Here is a 24,289-nt window from a genome sequence, read left to right on the forward strand (position 1 = left end):
TATGAAGAAAGGTTGAGTAGGTTGGGGCCAGTGCTCATTGGAATTTAGAAGAACAAGAGATCACCATGTTGAAATGTAAGATTCTTAGGAGCTTTGACAGGTTAGATGCTCAGCTGCTTCCATTTTGGGAAATGGAGTTTTGGGTGTGTTCTTCGGTTGGATCACCTGGTAGTTGCCTGTGTGTTGCTGGTTGTTCAGTTGTTGGTTCACTTCCTTGCAGTAGTCTGTTCTATTCTAAATGACTATGAGTTTAGGACTAACGACACAAGGGGTCACCCAGTTATTTAAAGATGAGAAGGAATTTCTTCTCTCAGAGGGGAATGAATCTATGGAATTCTTTACCACACAGTGTGTCAAGGAAGTATCATTATGTTCAAGGGCAAGATGGACAGATTTTTAATCAGTAAGGGAATCAAGGGTTATAGGGAAAAGGTAGGAAAGTGGAGTTGAGGATTATCAGATCAGCTACAAGCTCATCGAAGGGCAAAATAGACTCAATGGACTGAATGCCCTACTGCTCAAATGTTTTATGATTTCTGATGTAGATTTACAATTTGTATTAGGCCTTGCCTCACAGTTTTTTTTATTTCGACTGCATTGGGACAGACTGAGCAGTACACATGCAAAACAAACAAGATATTAATTTCAGATCTCAAGACACTATTGGCACATCTCCAGATTACAACTTTTTATTTCTAAGTTGTCTCAGTAAATGTAAGGCAGTGTGAGTCATCTCCACTAAGATACGAGTCTCAGACAACTTATAGGAGTGACTGATACCACAGAATCCAAAATGGAATTAATGTATATGCAAAAAAAGCAAGGAATACTTCATTTACAGGACTTCTAATATAACTGATGCAATGTGCCCAGTTTCACCATGAACCAATTTAGAGGATCAAATCCACTTAACTAATTGATCTTGATCTAGTCACTGTCCAGAACAGTGGGGGCAGGGGAGCCAGAGATTTGGTCTTCTGGTTGGTTGTTGGAGTATATAATGATAATGGCCCTTTTAAGCCTCCTTTTATAAATAATGGAAAGTAGCCAAAGATGCACTTCTTAATCTGCTTCCAAGAACCTTTGAATTATAAGTGCTGGTTACCATAGTGTACCAAAGTGGGCATTAATCTCACAACACAGCAGAAATAGAATAACAAATCAGGATGTGAAAAAGTTAGATTTTAAGAAATGAAGTAAAGGTAGGTCTTGCAGAACTGCCTCAGAACTCTTTGAAAAAGTTTCCTGTAATATAATCAGTGACATTTTCAGAGATTATGGAATATAATTAATTAAGTAAATACTGTACATGATTTGTTTTAAATTGCTAAGAAGAAAGCTGAATAACTGATTAGATTAGATTCCCTACAGTGTGGAACAGGCCCTTCAGCCCAACAAGTCCACACCGACCCTCCAAAGAATAACCAACCCAGACCCAGTTCCCTCTAACTAATGCACCTAACACAATGGGCAATTTAGAATGGCCAATTCACCTGACCTTCACAGCTTTGGATTGTGGGAGGAAATCAGAGCACCTGGAGGAAACTCACGCAGACACGGGGAGAATGTGCAAACTCCACACGGTCACCTGAGGCTGGAATCGAACCGGAGTCCCAGGCGCTGTGAGGTATCAGTGCTAACCACTGAGCCACCATGATGCCCATACTGTTTGAGTATTTACCAAGATCAATACGTGTAGCAGGAGTTCATTATTTTCTACCACTGCTACTTTTAATCTGGCCATTTTTGCCATGCATTTCTCACAAGGCAACAGGAAAATCAAATGGTTAGTCCTCGCAATTACTTTATAGCTTTGCTGGCAGAAGCTTGTGGCAAGATTGAACAATCAGTACCTCTGGAGAGTTTAGGGTACAAATGGAAAGACACAAAAGGAGGGACAAAAACAACAAATGAAGGGGAAAAAGTAAACATTGTTAAATTAAATAAGTAGAATTAGTGGAGAAGGTTTGCTGTTTGGTTCAAATTGATTTCATTTTCACCATAATAAAACATCAGCAAAACCATAGCAGCACGTTTAGAACTGCAGCCTGAACCATGTTTAAACAGCTATTACCTCCCTAAAGATCTTTAATAGACAGGAACCTTTGTTAATATCTACTATAGTGATAGCTCTCAGACAGAAAAAGGTCATATACAGGTGGGACCATGTAAGCTTTGTGCACTAGCACAAAAGATGATTAGGCAAATTGCACAAACATTTCAATGTGAAATACAAGAATGCAGAAGAGGCTTTTGTTAACACGTTGACTGGCATATAAATGGCACTAGAAACCTGATACAGAAGTCTAACATTTCACTGCTTATTACCTCTGTACACTGCTTCATGAAGGCACTAATATCATTTTGACTGAAATTTCAGAGGGAAAAGTAGCTCACTCCTGTTGCAAACAGAAAATACTTCTTTCACCGATGCGCAGTCACAATCTAAATATACAGAATACTCACATGAAAGTTGGAGTTGCTGGAATTGTTTGCATAATCTTCTTTATTTTTTGGGCTGAAAATAATTTAGTTAATGACATACCATCCTTCATTTGAATGGTGTCAGCAATCCTGCAAGAAGATCTGAGATTCATAAATGTCTTTATCAGATAAAATGAAAGGCTTACTGCTCTTGGCAGGTTCCCACAGTCTATTGCTCACTGACAACTAAAGGAGACCCAGTCCAGTGAATAATTCCTAGGAGGAGAAAATTAGGTGCGCACCTAGCGAATTATGAATTAACTGAATATACGTAAATCTTTCATGCTTGCAATATCATATTTTCAGAATTATTACCCCACACTCATTTATATTGCTGCCCTCAGGCACAAAAAAGAGACTATTGGCATTTCAACAACATAAGAAAAGTCCCCTCTGGAGTGTGTTCTGGATGGTTCCCATTACTTTGTGCCTCTTATAGCCTATACTGAGAATATTTTATCTCTTGCTACTCCACTCCCTTTCTGTTTGCTGCAGCAATATCATGGCTGATGGAAGTCCGAGTCGAGGCATTGTTTGAAAGTACAGTTCAAGAGACTAGTGGAAGAATTCTGTCAAGGGTGTTTTAAAGATCAAAGCCATGGATTAGTGAGGGGAGTGTCCATGAACATGATATGGGAGTATATATGCAAGGGAAGTTTGAAGTAGGATAAGGGAACAATAAAATCAGGGAGACTAGTAACAGTGAGTTGAAATTAAATAACAGAACAAGACAAATGCTGAATTCCTATTGATACTTGCATGTTCATCTCAGAGAGTGGTGGTGGTGCAAAAGTGAAAGCAGAGTTGGATAAAATGATTTGCCAAATTAGGCTGAAGAACAGGTCAATAGAAATGCAATGGCAGACATATAGGAGGATATTTTAAAATACACTGAATAGATACATTCCAACAAGGTACACATTTTCCAACAAGTCACAAAGAATTCCAAAGATGGATTCAACAATGGACGTTGACTGAAAAAATTAAAGATTGTGTTAAACTAAAAAAAAGTAAATATATAATTGCGGACAGACAAGTGGAGTATTAAAAAAAGCAAAGAGTGATTAAGAAATAAATAAAAACGGAAAAAATATAGATTGAGAGAAGCTGAACTAGACATACTAGTAATAAGGAATTTCCATATATGTGTTTTAGAAAGTAAACTTTGGCCCCAAAGTGCAGCTGACAGATGAGGAGTGGATGTTTCTTATTAGAGGAGGAGCTAGAACTAAGGTTCTTTGTTTAAAAAGGTGTCTCCTATTTAAAACAGAGATAAGGTGAAATGTTTTCACACAGAGGCCTGAAAACCTTTGAAATACGCTTCCTGTTAAGTTAATGGAGGAAGGTTTGAACATTTTTAAGGAAGAGGTGAACTGATTTTTGGTGATCAAAGGGATGAAAGCCTATCAGCAGTGGGGAGCAATGAGAGTGTGTGGTCACAATCAGATCTTAATAAATGGTGGAACAGGATTGAGGGGACAAATGGCCGACCCTTGCTCTGGGCTCGTATGTCCATATTGCCTTAGAAAGAAACTGTAACCATTGAATCATTTTAAAGAATTGAACCATATTTGTTCTGAGCTGTAGGAAGAAACTAAGTTGAAGAAAATATATAAACTGGTCAATTAGAGTTAACATCATCTCATGTTTTCAAGTGTCAAATAAGATAAAACCTCTGAGGCATTTTGGTAAGTTGCCAAGAAAGCAAAATGTGGAATGGGTTCTTTATTAAACTTACGTTCTTTTTTCAACCAATTTATTTATAAATTTCATTTCCATATTGTATTAATTAAATATCTATTTTTCAAAATTAACAGGAATGCATGGGTTAGAACCATCTGACAAACCTTTGGAGCATTTTTCATAATGTGAAAAAGAATAAAGATGGGAGAAGCCATACTTAGCCAATGTGATTTTGCATGGTATTCTTATAGTTGAATTGAGTAAAGGAACTTCAGATCAATATTAAAGCAGGAGAGACTCAGGAACAGAAGACAAAGACCAATGAATACGCCCTGGAACAACCTGGGGTGGTGCTTGTCTACGGTGGAATGCATTTAATTCAACAGAATATGTATTTATTTCATCGTATAGTGTGTAGAAATAAATACTTTTTCATGGAAAAAAAATCAGGTATTTTGAGTGTTTTAATTATAGCCTGTGCAAATATTATAGATTTGAGATGTACCATGTCAAGTGACCTTTAATTGATTAATTTGTTGCACCTTACAGTCAAACTTCTGTCATGTCTTTTGAAAACAGACTTGCAGTTTAACCAAACTGAAGATTTTCATACCAACATGTGGTAATTTTATCAATTTGTTTTTCACTTCTTGATAAGAAAACCTTTCCCAGGCAGATCTGCTGATGGTACTTTGACAGTTGCTAACTTACTTTCTCCAAAGTTGGAAGTCTCACAGCACTACTTAGTTCCACCGTATCAAAGATCTGCTGCATGAACAATAAAGGGAATACTGTTAAATCACTGAAGAGCACCCTGATGCATCAGTATTGCTCCACCTCTTAACAGCATTATCTAATTGTAAACTTCCCGTGTGGCACTCACTAGTAGTCAGAAAAGTCAACAGGCAGATGGAAAAAGTCAAAATCTCTTTATTTTACAATTATGTTCCTCTGTATGGTATTTCCAGTGTTTTGCTTGTTAATAAATATCATACATCTGTGTTTTTTTAAAAAAAAGTCCAGTTCCCATCATAAAATTTAAAAACATCTGGTCTTGCTTTAAATTGTGCCAAAACTGTATTAAAGTTTAAAGAAAACCTCTGAAACAAAAGTAGAAGAATTTGCTACAGCAGGTGAGTCATGATATACAAACAAACTGTTCCAATAGTTTTTATCTAACATAATTAAAATCAAATCTACAGTATTAATAATGCCAAATATTCACAGGTATCCAAATACAACAAGCAAGATTGGTTGGCAAATACCCTTCCTGATCAACTCTGGTGAATTCTCCCTCACATCCCCTTCCCATTTTCCTGGGAGACCATCATAGGTGTGTGAACAAAAAGTGAATTTCAGAAAGTCTCAATGCAAAAGCTCAAGTGCATAGTTAAGCTAAAAATGGGTCCTGTTGGATTCCTAAATTTTGCAATAAGTTTGTCTTAAAAGTTACATATTCAAGTTCTATCTCTCTTATAAATTGTTACAACTTTCTCGTAATAGAAAAATGTTGACTTTACAATATAAACACACCAAATTCAAGTAAAATTGTGCAACCTTCTAGTCTTTATAAAAGTCAGAAGATTTACCTATTCTGCAAACCTCTTGTAATCAAATTAACAAAATCAAACAAATTAAGCATGTACAAATGAGTTCTTCAGAAATTTTGACTTACAAAATATATAAAAGCAGCTATACATCTTAGAATTTTGTTGTACAAAAGGCATTCATTTTAAGACTATACCCTCCCACCATAAAGGCAAATGATGAGATGGAAGGACACTTACAGCCTGAATTTTATGCGACTAACAGTTCAACTGATGTGTAAGACTCATTTTGTTCGAACCGATTTACTGGCACTGCCAATACAGAGACCAACCATTTGTCAATGACACATTGCAGAAGGATAGTGCTTTTTGGTCAGGCCGGCTGCACTTCTACCCAGAGGATTGAATGTGAGGCAGTGGAAGCACTTCAAGGTTTACCTTGGGATTTGTCCATTTCCTCCATATATCAAAATTGTCCACACCCAGGTGTACTGTGCAGTGGTTACCTATCTGTTCTACAGTTTGGCACGTGTTGAATATGTGTCCTTGAAAGCCGCACGTATCTGTCCTTCCAGCTCCATAATCATACGGCCACCTGCATTTCCTGGGTCTTAATTCCCATTTGCAGCCACTGGTTTGAAGAAAATCCTACTCATGTGGACAACACCAACACACCAGTGATGAGGTCTGAGGTACATCGGAACAGGGATCACCAATGGCGAGAATCCTCATGGGTTCAGTCATTCTTCTGATCTCCTGATGGGTCAGATTGAAGTTTCATTACTTCCTCTGGACATGAGAAAAGGAAGGGAGACATGCAGAATCATAGTTATGCAGTAGTTACAGATGAGCTTAAAGAGAAAGGTTATATTGGAATTAGCATGCAGTTTCAAACCACAATGCTGAGACATGGGAGAAAGTTTAAAACAAATGCTTTGCAGTCTTATTTTAAAATGTGAGAAACAGTGGTTAGTTTATAAAGTTTATAGTTTATAAAGACAAATAATATTGTTATGTTACTTTCCAGGGTAATTTGGTACAACTCCAGATTTAAAATTTTGAATTCTGATTTTAAAATAGTCAGATTTTAATCACACGTTATATGTCTTTCTTTGACTAAAACTAAACCTTGCAATTGCTTTTGCATCAAATTAAGCCTACTAATTTAAGATAAAATTAAAATTCTTATTTCATGCATAATTCGACCATTATTTGCAGATAAGATAACTGAAGTCACCATCAGCATTTCTATGTAATTATGTTAAATTATATTCTAAGATCATTATTAATGAGAGGGTTTAGTTGCAAAAATTCTGAGGTTAACAATTACTATAGCATGCAACTTGCATTATATATTCAGTTTTGAGCCCACTTTATTTGAATGAAAGAGACAAGATATACAACGTTCAAAACAGATCAGCACAAGATTATTTTCGGTGTTAAGTGGGAAGGTGAACGGAGGACATTCCAGAGCTTGGAGCCTCGGCAACTAAATGTGGGACTTCCATCTTTGTTACAGCAAATAAAACTGGGAATGCTTAAGAGGCCAGAATGAGTGTGAGTGCAGATATTTTTGAGGGTTGGGAACTAGAGGAGGTTTCAGAGATAGAGAGGGGTGAAGCTGTGGAGGGATCCATGGAAGGATGAAGACACCACAGAGTTGAACAGCATAGATAACATTTACAATGAAGGCACAGTGTTATTAAATATCATTAGAATAATTAATATTCCAACTTCAATCCACCAGAAAAAAAAAAGCTTTCTGGTGCTTATTAATGATAGACGTTTTTCAATAAACAAACACCAAACGAAAGAAAACTGCTTCTATTTACTACAATAGTTACTACACTTTAAATTTAGTTATATCATACAATATATATTTAATATGAAAAGACAGTAAAATAAGTTAAAGTATTATTACATTTACACTGCAGTTTATTAGAAACAATTTATTCAGTTTAACAATGGGTTAGGTTGTAAGGAGATGTGCAACTAGCAGACAGGAGGATGTGCAAATTCATTGTCAAATTGACTATTTCCAAGATGACTGTGTTTAGGTTGCTACAGTTAATTTCTGTGGCAGAGGAAAATTAGCCAGGATTTCCTTTCTTGCCGACTTGATTCTTGCTTGAAAGTGAACATGAACATCAGGCAAAGACAGAACTGGCATGACTCTGATGCGTTCAAAAACAAATAATCAGCCTATGTGCACTGGTTGGACTAACCCTGAACAATAAATATTTGGGCAAGATTTGTAAGAGGGTGGAGTTGATGGGATTCGCTCACACACCACACTGCAGTGGGGATCAACGGATCTGCCAAGATTCTCTGACAAGACTCATACATGCAACAACTAGCTAGATAGCTGAGATATTATGCAGTTGCGAGCATTTATTAATCTACACCTCAGTGTGAGTCACCAACTTCAGGAGTAGAATACAAAGGTGGAAAAAATTGAAAAAAACAAATCACATGGAGAAGACATTGTGTACGAGGAAGGATTCAATACCGTTACAGGGAAAATCAAAGGCAGGCCTTTTTTATTTTGAAAATGAGCAATCGAGGGGACAGGTTGTTGCTCCAGGAGATTCTACACCTCACTGTATAACATACAGTATCTAGGAGCGAGCACACAAAAGCTGAGCAACCAATCTAAATAGACCAGCTACTACTTGAGTAAAGCTAGAGGCTGTTTTCTGAGTCTGTATTCAGACTATTCAGTTGAAGGAATGTGGTGTCTGTGAGGTTTTATGGCGTGTCTAGTCATACATCTCTTCAAGGCATTTACAATTTTGGCAGTTACCTCATGGTACTTTAGAAATTATATAACAAATAAAATCCCTTCGGGTGCTTGGTTTAATGGGGGTTTTCAGTAGAGTTGCTAGGACACCAGCATTATCGAAAACCCATAGACAGTAAGATTAATTACTATGGTAAACATTTTTGGAATATTAACAGAGTGCTATTGTATGGGTGTCAACATTTTGCACGAAGATCACATCCAATGTATAGTCAAATACAATCTTTGGTGCATAAGCTTATTTACAATGAAGCAGTATTTTTCTATTTTATTAGAATAATTAATGTTCTAACTTCAATCCACTGGAAAAAATATGTTTTCAAATTTCTGTGTACAATATTAGCACATTCTCAACATTTTCCTTTGATAATACATTGCTCAATTTATACTAAAAGTGTTATGTTTAAGCAGTCTCAAAAACAAGGTGATATCGTATGAGCATGTGCTAAAGTGTCAGAACAATTTTTATCGTATATGTGATAAACTAAACCAGAGTGTGAGCACTCAGTACACATTAAGTTATCAAATAGAAAAATCTTTTTTTGCCTAATATAACATTTACTACTTTAGCAATATTTATAAGGATAAATAAGGACAAAAACTGAAGCAGAGAGAAAAGAGAATATGGGATAATTTGGCAATGAGGAGGAAAGTGAATGCTAAAAGTTTGAGGAGAGGCATTGTTAAGAGATAAGGTAAAAACAATGACTGCAGATGCTGAAAACCAAATACTGGATTAGTGGTGCTGGAAGAGCACAGCAGTTCAGGCAGCATCCAACGAGCAGCGAAATCGACGTTTCGGGCAAAAAGGGCTTTTGCCCGAAACGTCGATTTCGCTGCTCGTTGGATGCTGCCTGAACTGCTGTGCTCTTCCAGCACCACTAATCCAGTAATTGTTAAGAGATAGTTCCTTTATGAACTGCAACTCAGAGTAACTAAGTGCTTCTTTTGGCTTTGACTGGAGTTAGAAGTAAACAGTTCGATTTTTGTGGTTCTGACTCGTGTTTTCTCTCTTATTTCCACCTGTTGTGGTCTCTATTTTTGTTCTGAAGGAAAATGCCAATATTTGGAAACATGGGAGACAGTAATGGAGAATCTTGTAAGGTTCAGATTTCTCAAAACTGAGTGTTTCATGGTATCATTTCCAAAATTTTCATTACAGGAGCGAATGGCTAAATGGAGCCCATTTATGGAAGAAAGCTCTGCACTTTCTTGACCATGAAGAGTGTGATTCAAATGGAGACACATAAAAGGCAGAGGGATCCCTTAAACATGAGCTATAAAGAGGCTAAAAAGACTGGATGGATTCCCACCAAACTGACCACATTTCTCACCCTGCCATTGATGCAGGCATGAATGAGTACATTTGTTACTTTGAAAGACTGGGAGACAAAACAAAATGTTAGGAAGAGGACGTACAATTCTCAACATAAATAAAATATTTTTAGGAGTCATAGTTTTAAAGTGAGAGTAGAAAGATTTTAAAATGTTATAAAGACATGATGGGCATTTTCTGTTCCCCAGAGAGAGTAGTTTATGTGTGGAATGAACTTCCAAGGGAGGTGGAGGGATATGAGCCAAGCACAGGCAGGTGGAACTAGTTTAGTTTGGGATTATGGTCGGCGAGGACCGGTCAGACCAAAGGGTCTGTTTCTGTGTTGTATGACTCTATGAAATAAACTACTTCACGTGGGTGGTGGGTAAGATAGTGCTCCTTGTCAAAGGCCACTTGGAGGAAGCACCCTGGTTGGCAGGTGCACAGAATGCATTCTGGATGAGCAAGTTCATTGTCCATCACCATGAGCAGCTTGCTACTGTCACTGCTGACCAAGGTGGCCAGGTCTGAAAGTACAGAGCTGCTAATTGTGGTCTGTGGCAGCTGTTGAGGGAACCAAAAGGAAAGACATACTCAACCTCATCAATTTGCTTGCTGCAAATGTATCAATTCATTGCAGTATCCGACTGAATAATTCTCTCCCAAGATCTGGTTTAGCTCAGTAGGTTGGCAGCTGACTTGCGATGCAGTGTTACCACATGGCTGAGGTTACCATGAAGGATCCTCCTTCTCACCCTTTCCCTTCGCCTGAGGCTTGATGACCCTCAGGTTAAACCATCATGAATCATCTTGATCTAATGAGAGAATAGCCCTATGGTGCGGTAGGACTATGGTGACTTCACATTTACTTACAAAAACAGAAGATTATTGGGACTGGATGTTAGGTACTGATTGGCAAAAGAAATTACGTAACTATGTTCTAGGTGAAAAAAAACGGGTTTGATAAATCTGATGCTTTTGGTACCTTTTGTTTAATTAATATTTTAACAAGAGGGACCTTCTTAAGGTGGTAGAGCATGTTGTTAAGGATGATATCCCAACCACAGGGTATTTTGTTTCCTTTACCTCAGGATAAATACTACTCCATTTTGCCAAGTATACTCACTCTGAATCAGAGGTGTCTCCATGGACTGTGCTTGTGCCTGTTCTAATATTCATGGGTATTGGCGTCACCCCATTTAACTGGTCTTGTGATTGTTGCCTGCTCGGCTGCTTTATCAATATGCTTGTGCCTGTGCGGGTCCCATCACTGGACCCGACTGAGGAAGTTCGTGAAGATAAAGCTGTTGCTTTACAGTTAGAAAGTTCATTGTGTATTTGATTTATCCGATTCTTCTCTTTCAAAGGTGGTGGATACATGACTTTATTTTTAAGAATACCTGTGAGAGAAAAGAATTGCAAAATTTTGTGACAATTTGCCTAATGTTTCTTAAAATAAGGTTTGATCAATATCGTCAAATTAATTTGAATAATGGGTTTTTAAACATCAATATTCAGAAACACTGCTTTTGACAGTATCACCAGGAATGAAGTACAACTCATTTCCTTTGTGCAATCCCAACACTCATAATGAAACTGGGAATTGTGTAAAATTTAGACATTCATCTTGTAGGAGCCAAATCAATGCTCTGAAGCTGACCAGTTGATGAGAAATGTGAATGAATCAGACCAAACGTCACTCCATCCAGTTGCCAAATTGAGTATCACAGTAACCAAACTTTCTTAGGATTTAAGTGGTGCCATGGTCAGAGCCTGATATGAGGGTAACTGGGCCAGTTCAGAAAAGTTTATATGACATAAACTTCAACATCAGAACAAAAGAACAATGCATGCAACAATTTAAAGACTGGAGAAATGCTGATTTGTTCTCTTTGAGGAAAGCAAGAAAGACTTCTCAGCAAACCGCCAGTAAAACCTTTGATCCAATATTGTTTTGTAAATAAAGCTTGAACAGACCAAAATGTGCCCCAAGAGGTTTATCTGTTACTTTTCTTGGTTAGGGTCCCTCCTTGTTCCTTGGATCTGCTTCTCAATTCACCCAGTGAGATATAACCATATAAATATATACTAATTTATCTCATAACAAACCTCTGCACACAATTGGAGCATCATCAGACTCAACTGAAATAAATACGGCTTTCCGTTGATAAACTCTCTTCAGAGTGAACAATTGATACCGCGACAGTATTAGGTTAGCTGTAATGAACATCATTGCTGGATTGAAGAGCAGATTTTTAACACAGGGTGGCACTTATATAAAACTGACATATAGAAAAGTAGTATGGTGAACTTTATCAATCATGAGTTCTACCTTCAAACACTTCTCTAGCACTTTGGATGTTAGTGAGCACATCATCAACATGCTCATCTGGGAGGAGAGAGGAACAGCTTACTACAAAATCCTAAATTGTCACGATTCCTTGCATCTCACATTTATTCCCTTGTTCTGCTGATGCGGGAGGCCCCTGGATAGGGCAGATGCTGCCTTATAGCAACAGGTCACTAAAGAACATTGGCTGGTGAATTACTGTGTACACTAGCTCCAAGCAAACACTGGTCTCTGTGAGTGGAAGACTGTTGCATCAGCTGCAGTCATCCTCAGTCTGTGTTTAGCGCTGCAATAATTTCAAATAGTTAACAATATTAGTTTCAAGCAGGACCCTTACAATTAGTAGAAATAGAAGAATTCCAATCAATTCAATCTGCTCTAGAAAGGACAGTTACCTATCAAACAATATTTAAGAGGGTAGATATTGAACTTGTACCTTGTCTAATGCTCTGTTTGCAAATTAATTGGAGCAACTATATTTCCAAAGATTCTGAATATGTGCCCTCTGCTCAAACACAAAACCTGTGTCCTCTGTCTCTTTTGCCTTCCATTTAATTTTTGATAATTGAATTTAATACTGTTATAAATATATATTTTGCAGAGGATTATTTTCAAAATAAAATGAACTAGTCTTTAAAACCTTTGCAAATAGTTGTCTACCTGTTTTTGTTTTACACTTAAAGTCAATTCATTCCATACAAAATGAAGACAGAAACTCACTTAGATACCTGGCAGAACAGTAAATGCAAAGATTTTAATTTTGGGAAGAATACTTGCCTTTTCTTTGCTCTGGCTGTGGATTGGAACTTGGGTGAGGTATAGATGTGCTTTGCTTTTCCTCATCCTCACCACCTCTAGCAATATCACTACAGTGATTTGATTTATTTTCTCTGTGAAGCTCAACGTTTACTTTTGTTTCCACCTTCAGTTTCTCCAGCGTCCCATGGTCCTCACTGTCACTGGCTGTTGTACATTCTGCAGGCCAGTAACGCTTCACATGATTGGGCAAGGCCTCACCTATTTATGGGATTGGTGTGGGAGGAAGGGATGTTGAAGCTTAATTAGAAATAAGCAACAATCACAGCAATATCAGACATGTCAACACCATGCTTAATGCGCAAGCAAAATGAAGGCTGAGGACTCCCACAGAAACGTCTGCTACACAGAAAACTGAAGGCCTTCCAGAGAATGAAGCACTGCATTTTAAGGGAACAAAATCCTACTGCCCTATTACCCACTTCTTATCATGCAGCTTTTCAGCCTCTATCCACATCTGGCTGTCCATCTATGAAGACCATAGGCATGTTTTGGTGTTAAACCTCCCTTTATAAATACTTATTGTGTAAGAGATTAAATTTGTCAAAAGTGCAAGCCTAGAATCTGAATTACGTTTTAAATCCAAACATTAGAATAGCATTCCTCCAGACCATGGATTTCTGAAAGATCATCAGTTCCTTATGATCAATTAACAGGACAGCAATGTTAGATTTCCTCTCTCCCTGAAGAGAAGTTTTGCCCTCAACATTGTATCCAATCCAGTCCATCTGGAAACATGTTAGATTCACTCATTGGGGCATGAATAAAGCATATGCCAGACTGAGAAACTTTTATGCCGACCTGCACTCAAAGGCAGACTTCTCAGTCAGTGAAACTACACATATGACACAAATGGGTATGGCATCTTTCTTACTGTTGCTTGTATTTTAGCTTACCCTTTGGTGTACTGTGTATAGGATTTTTTTCATTATTTTTAGGTGCTCCTTGTTTCCATTTGGAGTCCCTTTGAAATTCCTCTTCTTCACTTTCTGATGAATGGCTAGAAGCATAGGAGCTACTGTGATCATCTTCCAGTGACAGCTCGCTATCGGAGTCAGAATCTGGCTCTGGGAATTATAGGCAAGTTGAAAAAAAATCCTTTATCCATCCAGAGGAAACCGCATCGCAACAACTAACTAATAATCTTCAACAGTTAAACAGTCCGTTGTTGATCACCATCCAGAAGGTCACAGCACGAATACGAATACCATTAGAAATTACAATACAATTGTAAATAAGGACACGCAGTGGTCCCAAAACATATGGGTTGATACTTGCAGATGAAGGTCTGATAACCAACCTGTAGAATTACTTACAACTTTTGAACAAATCATCATAGATTTCACCGGGGAGCAGAAGTAGCATTTACTGATGTTCTTCAAATTGTTTGTATTTATTCTAAATCAGTAAGATTACATTCAGAATACCACTAATCAATATTGAAGCTTGTAAATAATTTCTGTATAAACGAGCCATATAGAGATGAACCTGAAAAGCCTTACCATTAGGTTTCTTTGTTTTTTTGTGGAATATTGAAGAATCCGGTTCTGTTTGGCCACCCTCAGCTTGACTTGATAGTAAGCTCACTCTCTGAGCTTCTTCCCTGAGAAATGATGGAGAATGCCTTCAGTACTAAAACAACTTGATCAAAATGAGCACGATAATGTAGCTTACAGGCCAAATGTCTCCCTGTCAGAGTAAATGAAAGAATAAACTGAAGCAAGAAGAAAACATTTTCCCTTTGTCGGAAAGTTATGTTCGAGAGAAGGGTCAATTCTGGAGAATAAAGGGGTATTTTCACTTTCAAAAAGCAGTTGAGACCAAGAAACACAAGGATCAGAGGTTACAGGACCTAGGATCATCAACCTTGATCAACAGGAGCCAGCAAGAGGACTCTATCCCATTGCTTAAAGAGGAACTGGCTATCGAGATGGGAAACCAATATAAATCCAGTATTCATTGAGCAGTGGTTAAATGGGCCACTCTGGTGACAATGAAAAGCTATCTTGGGACAGTTATAATAACTCATAATAAGTTGCCACAGTCAAGAAAGCCCCACAACTTCTGTACTTGCTCAGGAGGCTAAGGAAATTTGGCATGTTCCCAAGGACTCTTACCAATTTTTTTACATGCACCATAGAAAGCATCCTACCTGGATGCTTCACAGCTTGGTGTGGCAACTGTTCTTCCCTAAATCACACCAAATTACAGAGAGTTGTGAACACAGCCCAGTCTATCACGCAAACCAGCCTTCCATCCATTGATCCCATCCACACTTCCCACTGCTTTGGGAAAGCAACGAACAAAACCCAAGACCCCTCCCACCACGGTTATACTCTCTTCCACCCTCTTCCATTAGGCAGATGATACAAAAGTTTGATAACACGTATAAATAGATTCAGAAATAACTTTTTCTCCACTGTGATCAGACTTTTGAATAGACCTCTCAAATGTTAATTCTGATCTCCCTCTCTCTGCAGCTTCTCTGTGGCTGTAACAGTGTAATGTGCACTGTGACCTGCTACCCTGATCCACTTTGTATAGCACAATCTGCCTGTATAGCTTGCAAAACAATACGTTTCACTGTATCTCTGCACATGTGACAACAATAAAATCAATCTGAACAAAGGATATAATTGTACAACAAGAGGAAACCGGTGTAAATCTAATAACTGGGGGGGGGGCGTGGGTGGGAATGGTACAAAACTTGAGAAGGAAAAGATTTACAATCACTAAATCAACATGAACGTGTAGTTTTCTATCAATTAGCTGCAGGAATTCTTCATTTCCCCTCAGCGGCCGATTTCATGTTCTATGCTTCAGAAATAAAGGTGACTAGCACGGTCTTTGACAGCTCTGCTATTTAATGATACAGCCCCTTCCAGTCTCTTTACAGGAGGGTTTCATCGTACGTTGGAGTCCCGTGTAGTCATGTGAATTTTTGAGGAATCATTCTTGTGCTCACAATGTTGTTATTCAATAATTATGTGTCAGAATTCCAAGTGAATTTATGCAGCCTCAGGTAGTACTTAACCAGAAATTAAACACACCTCATCAACTAATGATTGGTGCCAAGTCATCACATTTTCATGACTTTGAATGTCTGATTGCAAGGGTTTAGTTGATTAGAAAAGCATTAATAAACTGGGCAAATAGAAGCATGGTCATTTGTTATTGTAAAAGAAACATTATTTGACAGCAAGCAGCATAAATTAAGCAAATTAAGAGTTTGATGGCAGTATTCCATGCAACTGGTCATATTACAAGTATGCTCGGAGTGAGCAGAATCATGCACCCACCACCTGATTACCTGAGTTTAGAAGCAAGGCAGCTATTGTGGCTCTTGGCTGACCTGACAGTGCTGTCCATGGAGGCTGTGGATTCTCCAATAGCAGTGCGATACATTCGCCCTTCATCCACATATGTATTGTTACAGTTGAGAGACCGCTGGAAGACAGCATTGGTAAGGCGATACGTTAAATTAGCCAGTAGTTTCAGACACCAAGCGTATGGGTGAAGGCAGCTTGATCTAATTACATCATTGACATCTGATACTTCCTGTGATGAACTGAAATGTGGCTGAACTAATAACTGTTCTCTTCAACTGCAATAGCATGAATTGCATACCACCATTTGTCATAGTCTCCCTTCAGTTCTATCCTATTCGTTATATTCAAAAAATAATTCACTGGCCCTGCTTTGGTGCCTTGATCATGTCATATTTTAAAAGCAGGGTTGGCACGGTGCAAGACCAAATAAAATTAAAAGTAGCATTGAGTGCCTGCCATTGATGCCAGCCTGTTGGCATTTTCAACCAGGCTCTGATTTAAGTGGTCTATACTAGAAACAGGTGGGAGCTGCATTATTGAAAACAAGTTGCAGATCTAGGGCCCTAATTAAGTGTGCCATTGCTGAGCTAACCCACAAATCTTGACATATGAGCATAGAAAATCCAAAACCAACATTACTTAAAGTGACCACTTAGGGCAGTGAAAAGACATTAAAACGTGATTTTTTTTGCCACCTTTTAAGCAGTGGAATGTACATAACTTTGTTCCAATCATTCAAATCCCACAGCAGATGGCTAAATTAAATAAATCTCAAATTAAAGTTTAACAAAGACCGTGTAACATTGTCAGTTGTAAAAATCCATCTGGTTCACTAATGTTCTTTACAGAAGAAAAACTGCCATCACCATCTCGTCTAGCCTACATGTGGCTCCAGGCCCAAAACAATGTGGCTGACTCTGAACTGCTCTCTGAAAGAGCCAAGCAAGCCACTCGTATCAAATGCTAAAAGTTCTCAACAAAGGAATGAAATCTGGCATCAGCTAAGGCTGCAGAAACAATAATGGCAGACCCAACCCTGTCAACTCTGCAAAGGGCAGCACGGTGGCTCAGAGGTTAGCACTGCTGCCTCACAGTACCAGGGACCCGCAATCGAATCCACCCTCGGGCGACTGTCTGTGTGGAGTTTGTACATCCTCCCAGTGTCTGTGTGGGTTTCCTCTGGGTGCTCCAGCTTCACCCCACAATCCAAAGATGTGCAGGTTAGGTGCATTAGTCAGGGGTTAAATGTAGGGGAATGGGTCTGGGTGGTTACTCTTCAGAGGGTTGGTGTGGACTTATTGGGCTGAAGGGCCTGTTTCCACACTGTAGGGATTCTATGATTCAAAGTCCTCCTTACTAACATCTGGGGGCTAGTGCGACAATTGGGAAAGCTATCTCACAGGATTCCTGAAGAAGGGCTGATGCCCGAAACGTCGATTCTCCTGTTCCTTGGATGCTGCCTGACCTGCTGCGCTTTTCCAGGAACACATTTTCAGCTCAAAGCTATCTCACAGCCTGGCCAAGCAGCAGCCTGATACAGTCATAGCTACGGAATTACATCCTATACACAACATCCAAGGCAACCACTATCACCATCCCTGGGGAGGTCCTTCCCTATCGATATACAACACCACTAGATTTTAGAATTCTTCTTTCTATCTCCTTTCACAGTTTGGTAATCTCTCTAATTAATAAACACTCCCCATATGCTTTTCTTTTGACATGTTAGGTTCTCCTTCTGGTTTTACAAACAATGGATTGTTCCACAATTGCCTAACTTTGCATCTATAAAGTTTTTCAGTATTAGAGTTGTAACTGCAAATTGAACTTGATCGTATGGAGATGCAATTCTGTTCTATCATTTTGGTTGGCATCGAGAGAATTGATCATGTTTTTAAATTGGCAGACATGTTGTTCTGATGCTTGACAAATCATTCGAAAAAGTTTTGATGAAGGGATTAACTCACTTTGCAGAATGCAATACTTGAGCTATCTAGCATGAGAACAAAAATAAAACTTCCCCGGCAAAAATGTTTCGTCGACAATTCCTGCAAAAATGCAGCACTCATAAAATTAGCTGGGTATTAACAATACTCGGCTCAGTTCAAGATATTGCAAAACTCTCCAGTAAGATATCATTTAGAACATTGCGTACACCTTTAGGCACATTATTGTTAATGAGACATGGACGTACTGCACTTTTGAAATGTACTCCAAAAGGAACATTCTTTTAGCACTGTGTAATTTACACGAAGGATTGAAACTGATTTAATGCAATAAAAGGCTGGGTGGGATATAATTCATGTCTTTTTCTTTAACTCTGACTAGTTAGCACAGAACAAAAGGACACAAGTATAAAGTCAGAAAATCTGCATAGAGAGGTGACAGATTAGCAGAAATCTATCATATTCAAGCCTAGTGACAATTTGAAACACGATCAGTTAACACTATGGTAATTAATTGCACCAGAAAGAAGCCTGATGAATATCTATTTGAGAATTAACTGAAATTTACAAGGACCAGCACATACACAAACCATTGAATATTTTTTATGGAGCACAGTGGTGCTTGTGTTGCATGGCCAATGGAAATGTCATCTGTGGAATGCAGTTGGTCAGGGTTCAATAATGTGGGTGGTAATTAATGAATGATATTTGGGTGATTTCTTGGGTTGGGCAAAGGCCTCAGGAGAAAATTTCACACAGCATAGTGTTGTTACAACTTTTACCTGTTGTTATTCAGCTCTCTGAGAACATGAAATAAGAGAGGTTGATGTAACAATGGACCAATTTGCACATGATCAGCAAAAAGATTGGACCACATGGAGTCAATGGCCTTTTCAACACACTTAAGTCTTCTCCAATGAGGAATGTTTAAATGTGTCATCTCATGCTCTTAAAATTCACATGACATCCAGCTGAGTAGTGATTACTAAAGGAGAAATACTGGATCCAACATTCAGCCAAAATCATCCGTCAAAATTTAGTTAAGATACAGTGACACCTAAACCAAAGAATAACAGGAATAACAAATGTCGCTGACCCCGGTGGATAGAAATTAATAAAAGCTGTATGAGTCTAAAACTTTCCAAAAGAATATATTTTATCTAGTTCCCTGTGGATATAGAACATATCTCCTCCTTTCTTCTTCCACGCCTACTCCTTTACTGCCACGAGGAAACTTCAGAACTTTCTCTCTCTCATCTTGTTTGTGCTGCCAATGAGCAGCATGGTTACTGCTGGCTCCACACAGAAATACTGTTCATGATATGGTCGGTTCACAGCATATTACTATTACCCAGACACATCTTAAGGGGGATTCAATTGAACTCCTTATTACCTCCACTATCTATGGTGAGATAAGTTTGCTGGTTCATGGATTACACAGCTTTAGTGCTTCATGCGAGGAAAGTGTGAATCAATATTCCAACAACTTACTGATAAAACTGTGGTTCTGGTCAATACTGTGTCATCTGCGTGTTGCTTCTTTCCAGTGAATATGTTCTTCAGACCTTTCCGAACTTCCTCATTGAAAATACAGTGGCAGAAGAAAATGAAGAGACCCTGAAATCACAAAGCTAATAATTTACAATGAGTTATCTCAGAAAGATTTCTTACAAGCAAATCTGGTCACTTGTTTATATTGTGATACAGTTCTTAGCCATTGGTTAAAAAGATCCCTCCTCAGTCCTGATGGTGATAAAGTAATACATCTACATACTAGTGCTGTCACAGAAATTGATATTATTTTCATCTGTTTCTAAATTGTATGGTGGAAGTTTCCAGTTTTAAAAGTGCATAAAATATTAAACTATGGAAGCAATTTGCAAAGACTACATTTTTTTTTTCTTTATTTTGGATTGTGGGCCAAAATGGAAAACAAATGACTGCTTTAAAACAAGAACTATGGAAAAAGTTGCTGCATTTTTAAAACAAGTTACTGGAACTCATTGTGAGTTATTTTTACACTGTGGCATTGCTCAAGCAGCAGAAGATGATGTTTGAGACTAATAACATAGTGGATGTATGTTTGTATGTTCACAGCATATTGTGCCCAAAGACAGACTGTTGTTTGGCTTTTCCATCAGGACCAGTTGTGAAAGCCAGGAATCATCAGCATGGCAACTCCTGTCTGACTGACTCTTGGACAAGTGGACTAAGTGTGCACATACAATGCAGAAGCAGTGGATCTCCGGACAACAGGAGACAGTGTCTCTCTTTATATCTCTCTGAGGTGAAGCAACCAAGAACTGAAAGATAGATAATCTCTCCCACCATTTGCTTTATGTTGTTGCCTCTAATCAGTGATTGAGAAACCAAACAATGATTGAGTCAACCACCCTACCATTCCGTATCTTCCGCAAATAACTCAAAAGACTTGGATATGAAGATTGGACGTGAGAAAGACTTGAAAGAAGACTGACATCTCATCGAAACCTGTGGACTGGTGCTATTTAACTGGGTTTGGTCAATACCTTTCCTCCACCCATAACATCCATATGTTTGTGTGCCTGTCTGCAGGTATGTGCAGAGGTCGAAGAAGGAGTTAGGGCTTAAGTTAGAAGAGTTATAAATTGATCATTCCAACTTTGTTTTCCTGTGGTTAGACTGATTTATTTGCAATAATAGCTGTTTCTTGTTAAGTACGGAAATCTGGTCAGTTTTTCCTATTAACCCCTGGCCATCAGACAGCTAAGTTGGGGAGCTTTGAATAATTTGCTTAAATTTTTAATTTTTGCCATAAGTATCAATGCTCTTTCCCAAATGGATCCTGGCACATTAGGAATTAAACTGCTGAAAAACTAATACTTATTTTAAATTAACTTTAGTGTTTTTCAAACTTCAGGATGTCATTAGTTTGCCTTTGTATAAGTAAAAAACAAAGCACATGCAAAATTACACTTAAACAAGTCTTTAGTTGTTCATAGGCCTATGCAATGTTTAAGTATCTCAGCATACTGAGGTTAATCTGATATCAAATATCTATCAAACTGCCCAAATAATCAGTACAAACAATTGTAGTCCAGGCATAAAATGATAATTCTCCCTAGTTCCTTATCAATCCTCAAATTTAAACCTAGATTAAATAATGTTTGCAGTACACTTGAACAAAAGGGTTGAAAGCTGTTAACATGTATAATCATAATAAGATAACAAACCAGGCTCTATACATAATCAATTTATCCAATAATTACTTTCATGCCATTTTTACTTCCAATGCCTTGCTGAAACATGAGATCTAAGTTTGGTTTTTAGTGAAATATTGCTTAAAATGCTTCTCATCAAACAATGCATTCCGATGTAAATGGTCTTTTGTGTGATGCCTAATAACGTGTCAGAAAGGGATGAATAAAGAGGAATGTTATGGAGGTTTAAATTCACACCAACCCAGGAGCTCCAGGATATTGTAATACCAGTCAAGAGGTTGCTTTAGATGAGCAAAACCAGCCAGATTCTTGTATTTCCAAGGGAGGTGTGGTAAGCTATTCATTTTGACAACAGGGAGTTCCTCACTTTAACAGCAAATACTTGTACAAATTTGCAGCCTACAAATGCTGACAATACCTTTAGCAAAAAAAAAAGAATAATTACTGACTATAGAAGCATAGTGGCACGGAAAATGGAAGAATGACATTCAATTAGCATACAAGCACATGATTCTATCAAAATGGACATTTTGATAGAAGACTAGGCTTGCTTTGCAAGTAATCAAACTGGTTAAAGATTGTATGAAAGAAAATAACATATATGGGGTCTATATTCTTATAAAATAATGCTGTAATGTCGTGGCACAGTGGCAGCTTTAATCTTACCTGGAAGCAACTGAAAATGGCAAATAGATAATGGAAAGTCATAGTGTCATTATTCACTGCCATCAACCCCAGCAACCAAGTAGCACTGATGAGAAGCAGCATAAGGAATGCTGTCCTTAGGCCAGATCTAAAACAAAGCATATGTACCACATTCAGTGTTCAACAAAACAGAACAAGGTTTGCATCAGACTATCTTGTTTTCGTCACTGATTGTTCTGTAACTTTTATTCCTACAGCATTGCAATCTCTCTCAATATGGAATTATTCTTAACTGCCACAATCTTGTGTCATCCATTTTCTTATCACTGCCATGCTATCTCTAGTAGTAACTGTTCACAAATATTTCTATTGTCCTTTTGAAAAATTAATCCTGCAAGTTTCTTCTCTTAATTATTTAATCTGTCCCAACTAAGTTCCTTAGAAAACACATGACTGGATACACAAAACCTGGATACAGACACTGGGGGGCAGAATATGTTAATTTTCCCTGCATAAATTAGTTGTTATCTCAGGATAAAAATCAGTGTCAATGTCAAGTTTTGGCCCCAAGTCATGGAGGTCACATTCTGATCCAATTCCTGCCTTAGTTCAACACTACCTCTTTACTTACTCCTACTGCATCTATCTGTATAGCTGTATTTCTTAAACTGCAATATTTCCAAGCTGTAACTAATAGTGTGTCCTGGGAATGAGTGTTGTGGCCTCAACTATTTATGCACTGTCACCAAATCTGCAGATAATACAAAGATAGGAAGGAAACTCTACAAGGGTTATAGATTGGTTAAGTGAGTGGGAAATAATTTGGCAGATGGAGTATAATGTAGGAAAATGAGAGGTTGTCCACTTAGGCAAGAAGAACGTAAAAGCAGAGTATTATTTAAATGGAAAGAGATTGTAGAACTCACTGTTCCAAAGAGATCTCCGTGTCCTTGTACATGAATCATGAAAGGTTTGCATACAGTCATTACGAAAGCAAATGGAATATCGGCAATTATGGCAAAGGAGATGGAGTATAAAGATAGGGGAATTGTATGAAAACTGTAAAGGGCATTAATGGAATTACAGTTAAAGTATTGTGTTCAATTTTGGTCACCTTAGTTAAGGGGGGGGGGGGGGTGGAGGCGGGGATACATATTTTGGAGAAGGCTCACTTTGTACATTCCTGATGTGAGGAGTTGTCTAAGGAGGAAACACTGAGTAGGTTGAACCTAACTCATTGGAGTTTAGAAGAATGGAAGATAATTTTATTGAAACATTACAGAGTTTGACAGCAGAGAAGATGTTTTCCTTGGTGGAGTTGGGGGTCAGAGCTTAAAAATCAAGGGTGGCTCATTTAAGGTAGAGATGAGGAGAAATTTCTTTTCTCAAGGGTCATGTTTAGCGTTGTCTTCCCCAGCAAGCAATGGAAGCTGGACCCCTGAATATATTCAATTCTGATGCAAATGTTTGATTCACATGGGAGTTAAAGGTAATGGGAGACAAGCAGAACGTGGAAGTGAGGCCACTAGAGAGGATGCTTGAAGGCCAAATAATCTCCTCCTATTTCTTAAGTTTTTACATTCAGCCAGTCATCCTTACTGATCATAATCATCAATTTGACATAAATCTGTGCTGAATCATGGACAGTCTGTACCTACCATCTACAAGAAACAATCTCATTTTCAGAAACAATCACACACCCAACAATCAAATAGAAAAATGGCTTCTTTGTATTTTCATTTCTGAAAATATTGCAAAGGCTCTAAGTATTGCCTGGATATCAATCACTGTCAATAAAATGGATAAAAATATGGATGCAAGACTCACATGATACCAGTCTTTTCAAAAGACCTGTGCCTAGGTCCACAAGATGCTTTGGCAGCGAGTATGAAGATGACAATATTTATCTGAGGTAATAGAAATTTGTGATAAATTAAACTCCACATATTTCGAGAAAAGCACAGCTGTTAAGACAACAAACAAGCCAGAACCAAAACCAGGAAGTTAAGAGGAGAATTTTATTTTTCTATAGTAGTAGCATAAGTCAGCACGAGGATTCAATTTGCTAAGGTTTTGCTAAAGTAAGTTAAAAAAAAAACAATATTCCTAAATTTTACCAAAATAAATGTTCATTATAAAATACTATCACAGAGTTTTGGTTCCACAATATTATG

General features: G+C 38.0%; 1 protein-coding gene across 3 annotated transcripts in view; it reads right to left on the reverse strand.

The window, feature by feature from the left end:
• Positions 1-5,081: 5,081 nt before the first annotated feature.
• Positions 5,082-24,289, reverse strand: part of celsr1a (cadherin EGF LAG seven-pass G-type receptor 1a) — a 310,556-nt gene continuing 291,348 nt past the window's right edge. Inside the window, exons 28-36 of one of the 3 annotated variants that reach the window (XM_072562553.1) lie at positions 23,943-24,022; positions 22,137-22,263; positions 19,762-19,887; positions 16,348-16,442; positions 14,498-14,598; positions 13,892-14,062; positions 12,957-13,196; positions 10,956-11,229; positions 5,082-6,503 (exon numbers count right to left, since the gene is read on the reverse strand). In XM_072562553.1, coding sequence (XP_072418654.1) covers positions 6,479-6,503; positions 10,956-11,229; positions 12,957-13,196; positions 13,892-14,062; positions 14,498-14,598; positions 16,348-16,442; positions 19,762-19,887; positions 22,137-22,263; positions 23,943-24,022 — 1,239 coding nt within the window. In that variant the 3' untranslated portion in view covers positions 5,082-6,478. Of the gene's footprint in view, positions 6,504-10,955; positions 11,230-12,956; positions 13,197-13,891; positions 14,063-14,497; positions 14,599-16,305; positions 16,443-19,761; positions 19,888-22,136; positions 22,264-23,942; positions 24,023-24,289 lie in introns of all 3 variants that reach the window. The other 2 variants (XM_072562552.1, XM_072562551.1) reach the window with 2 other exon arrangements.

This window comes from Chiloscyllium punctatum, chromosome 44, assembly GCF_047496795.1.
Source record: "Chiloscyllium punctatum isolate Juve2018m chromosome 44, sChiPun1.3, whole genome shotgun sequence".
Classification (NCBI taxonomy): domain Eukaryota; kingdom Metazoa; phylum Chordata; class Chondrichthyes; order Orectolobiformes; family Hemiscylliidae; genus Chiloscyllium; species Chiloscyllium punctatum.